General features: G+C 45.7%; 1 protein-coding gene across 1 annotated transcript; it reads left to right on the top strand.

The window, feature by feature from the left end:
- Window positions 1-824: 824 nt before the first annotated feature.
- Window positions 825-3,959, top strand: LOC105054368 (probable lysophospholipase BODYGUARD 3). Its single transcript, XM_019853709.3, has 4 exons — window positions 825-1,709; window positions 1,782-2,116; window positions 2,218-2,417; window positions 3,268-3,959. The coding sequence occupies exons 1-4, from the start codon at window positions 1,112-1,114 to the stop codon at window positions 3,590-3,592; spliced, it is 1,458 nt and encodes a 485-aa protein (XP_019709268.1). The 5' UTR covers window positions 825-1,111; the 3' UTR covers window positions 3,593-3,959.
- The last annotated feature ends 557 nt before the right edge of the window (window positions 3,960-4,516 follow it).

Below are 4,516 nucleotides of genomic sequence, written 5' to 3'. Positions count from 1 at the left end.
AAACAATTAGAGGAGAGAGTGAGGAGTCGATTGATTGTGTACCTTAGGAGAGTTTTGGAGCTTTAATTTCTAAGAGAAGAGTTTGAGTCGTACCTGTCTCGAAGTCCTGATGATTTTTGGATTTGTCGTACAGATTAATTCGGAGAAGAATTTTTCTTTTATGGAAGACTCGATCGCGGAGAAGTTCTAATCTATCTGGACTTTTTCAATTTGAAGGAGAGACAGAACCGATAAGAAGATCAGGTCAGTCACAGCTAAGCTAGGATAAGTCGTCCGAGCCGATCTAAAGTAGGTCATCTAGTCGAGGTACTGGAGTCCGTGGTGCAAGCTCTTGTCCTTTTGCATTGGAGTAGGTTGGTTGTATACGAGCTACTGTAGCTCATCATTATTCGAGGTTATAGAGATTGTAAAGGATACGTTGCTCTTAAAATGATCTTGGATAGGTCAGCTGAGGACAATCTAAAATAAATCGTCTGCAGTCAAAGAATTGAAAATCACTGCTGATGAGATGTCTGACTTTCTATCATATCTGCATCTTTGTTGGACGTCCATCACCTACAGCTCAACAGGAATCGAAGATGTCTCAGTCGAGATCGAGATATGGATCCACAACAAATATATATATATATTTTTTTATTTTTTTTATAATTTTTTAAATCAAACAATAGAAGAAGATTATTCATTTTTCCAATTTCATTCATCCGTCCGCTCATCATGATGGCAACCAAACACGGAATTGCTTTTAGTCCAGATTTTTACTTGGACATGGCCATCGCATATAAAATAGCGCCCCGAGGAAGCCGAAGTTCAGTGTTAGCCGGGGAGTTCCAACCACCACCTACCCGTTTTCCATGGCCAAGTTCAAGGACAACAAAGGATTTTAATGAAACAATCAATTCCTTTATCTCTCCACCCAACCCCTTCCCTTGCCCAATCTCACAGCCCCTGCAGCCGGTAATGTCCTCCTTTGCCCCTGTACACCGTTTTGTCTCCTCGCTCGGAGATTGCCCATACAAAGAAGCCTAAGCTTTTCGACTCGTTCCCTTATGATTAATCAACTCAGAGGCTAACCTGGATTGGCTCCACTTGTTTCTTGTTGTACTGACAAAAAATGCGAGGTAGTGGGGCGGCGAGATCGGCAGTGGCGCTCGTCGGACGGATGGTGAACGATGTGGTGAGCTTCGTCGTGTTCACCATTTTGGATTTGCTTGATGTAACGCTATGTCTTGTTTATAAGCTCGTGGACTACGCCATGGAATCCGAATGGAAGCCCTGTTACTGCTCCTCCTCCCCCAAGGACATGATCACCAGTAGCGGCAAGATTCTCGTGTCGGAGAGTGGAGGCTCCAAAGTAGTCCGGCTCTCCTCCACCAAACTCCAGCTGGAGGACATCTCGGACACCTTGTACTCCCGGCCCTCCCTCGTCTCCGAGGTCTCCCGGACGACGGTGCGTGAGCTCCGGAGGATTAAAATGGAGCGGCACGGCAGCCGGCGTCCTGCGGCGGCCGCACGGAGCGGAGGCGGGGTTCGATCCGCGTCGCCCAACACCACCACATTCACCATCAACTCACCCATCATTCACTTGCTCCAAGGCAAGATCGGCGGCGACAAGTCCTACCCCGTGCCGCGGTGGTCCGACTGCGACTGCCCGACCTGCACCTCGTGGAACTCCCGCGACTCCCTCTTCGTCCACGCCGAAGTCCCCAAAGGTAACTGCTTCCAGTCTATCCATCAGAATTATAGCCTTCAAATTGGGTAATGTGATGCATGTGGTGTGGTAGATGGAGGGTTGGCGGAGGAGGACGTGCTGTTCATACATGGATTCATATCGTCGTCGGCGTTTTGGACGGAGACGGTTTTCCCGAATTTCTCCGAGGAGACGAGGGCGAGGTACCGGCTGATTGCGGTGGACCTGCTGGGTTTCGGGCGGAGCCCGAAGCCGGCTGACTCGTTGTACACGCTAAGAGAGCACGTCGAGATGATCGAGCGCTCCGTGCTGGAGCGCTACAAGGTGCGGTCTTTCCACATTGTCGCCCATTCCCTTGGCTCCATCCTCGCCCTCGCCCTCGCGGTCAAGTACCCGGATGCCGTCAGGTCCCTCACACTCCTCGCTCCGGTATATAACGTCGAACACCATTAGCTTATGTTTCTTCCAGTGCTCTAGGTTGCAATTTGGTTTGATTTCTAAGAATCAAAGGCTTGTTTCGATGTCTGCAGCCGTATTTCCCGGTGCCGAAGGGGGAGAAGGGGACGCAGTTTGTGCTGCGCCGGGTGGCGCCGCGGCGGGTGTGGCCGCCGATAGCGTTTGGGGCGTCGGTGGCGTGCTGGTACGAGCACATCAGCCGGACGGTGTGCCTGCTGGTGTGCAAGAACCACCGGTTTTGGGAGCTCGCCTTCAAGTTCGTAACCCGCAACAGGTTAGCACTAAGTAATGAATTTTTTTTTTTATTTAGGGGACAAGAGGATGGTTACATCACTCTAATACGAATACAATCTAAAAAATCAAAATATAAAATATCTCATAAGATCCATAGATAAGTATCATCTTGAAGTCAGGATCAATCGCCAATATGTTCGGCAATAATAGATGCAAATGCCGTTTGTATCTTTTGGATGGTAACCCAACTTCCTCAATTAATTCCCACCAATGCCTACCATCCGGTGACCAGTGAGAAATACTAGGTTAGCCTTGTATCCAATTCCCTATCCAATCTGAGATCCATAGGCTAACGCTTCCAAGTCCGCGGTCCTTTACGATTTCAGAATTCACAGGGTAAAATAATGGCTATCCATACTCCGTCAACTCCCAAGTCCGTCGTTCCTGAGCCACCATTTTCTGAAGCCAGTTTGCTTCTTAGAAATTATCTTATTTTCATGAGAATAGTTATTTTATACGCGGTAGGTGGACTTTTAAGCTGCAAGGAACTGAACTTGCTGACCAATAGCTTGTCAAACAGTACAAAAGCTTCAGTCTGATAACTCTCAAAGTACGCAGTCATTTATATTGCCAGCAAGACCTCATCTAATTTGCCGGATTGGGATGAGGGCCGTTCGGATGGTGAGCCACCAGGTAGTTCACCATCTCACCACACGGTCCATATCATGGTCAAATGGGTGTCCGCCCATACCAACTATATGCAAGTGTACCACCAGCAATTGGCTGAGCCAGTGATCATGAATACTTGGAATTTTATTACAACTCATTTCCTAGATACTGAATTTTATAGTCTTCAATACTTGATTCTGATTTGTCGATGATGGCAACAGGATTAGGACCTTCTTGATGGATGGCTTCTTCTGCCACACACATAATGCTGCATGGCACACTCTACACAATATTATTTGTGGAAGTGCTGGTAAGATTGATGGCTATCTTGATGCAGTGAGAGAGAAACTTAGCTGCGATGTGACAGTGATCCATGGGAGGGACGATGAGCTCCTTGCAATTAGTTGTAGTTATGATGTCCAGTGCAAGATTCCTCGTGCGCATGTTAAGGTTGTTGACAACAAAGACCATATCACCATCGTCGTCGGCCGGCAAAAGGCTTTTGCCCGAGAGCTTGAGGAGATATGGAGGAATTCAAGACGCTGAGTGTGTACTGAAAGAGAGAGAGAGAAAAAATTGTAAAAAAAATAAAAGACAAAAAAATGTTAAAAAGTTGAAAAAAGGAAACAAGCAAGAAAGACCAATCTGTCCGGTGAAAGAAAGAACAACCTGAGGGAAATGTGGAGGTTGGGCAGGTTTATTCTGCCTTTAGCTTTTATTTTATTTTATTTTTTTTTTAATCAAACTTTAAAATATATCTGAATTAGTGATATGCTGGGTCTTGCGTATAGTATTTTCAATAATTCCCTATTGTTCGAGCGTGCAAACATATGATAAATGACATGTACCCGGAGAAGTTATGTGAAAATTATTATAATTTAGTTTGCCATGTATTCTTTCATCCCCATGTATCCCCAGTCCCTACTGCAACCTACTTAATGGATGCCCCTGAAAGTATTGTCGGGGGACCAGACTTTTTTTTCTGTCTTCTTTTCTTTTGATATTCTTGTTCTCTGATATTGACATCAATGATTGCCATCCTATTTTTCTGCTATTAACTATCTGATATCTAATTTTCGTAACAAGCTAAAACAAATCTCAGAAGAGATTGTGCAGGAAAAATTATAGAATTATAAAATTAACAGTTTATTAATGGACAAAAGAACCTTCTATTCCCCATATTGCCGTCACAGCCTGCAAGCCACATTCATTATGTGAAAGAGCATCATCAATTGAGCCTCTTGGGGACGAGGTGGATTACAAGAAGAGGAGGTGTAGGAAATAGGAATAAAACATCCGTGGGCCTCTCTGTTTATTGAAGTCTTCGCTTGCTGGGGCGTTGGAACTGTATTGCCGAGATGGAGCCTCTGCAGGCATTAAATCCGAGTCACAATGACGGGTTGTATTCCATGTCAGACATGGTAACAGCGGTGCTGTGGATGTAAGAGACAAAGTACGGTCCTTACGTGA

Source organism: Elaeis guineensis, chromosome 11, assembly GCF_000442705.2.
Source record: "Elaeis guineensis isolate ETL-2024a chromosome 11, EG11, whole genome shotgun sequence".
NCBI lineage: Eukaryota > Viridiplantae > Streptophyta > Magnoliopsida > Arecales > Arecaceae > Elaeis > Elaeis guineensis.
The sequence above is the reverse complement of the archived record's forward strand: the minus strand, read 5'-3'. Positions and strand labels throughout refer to the sequence as shown.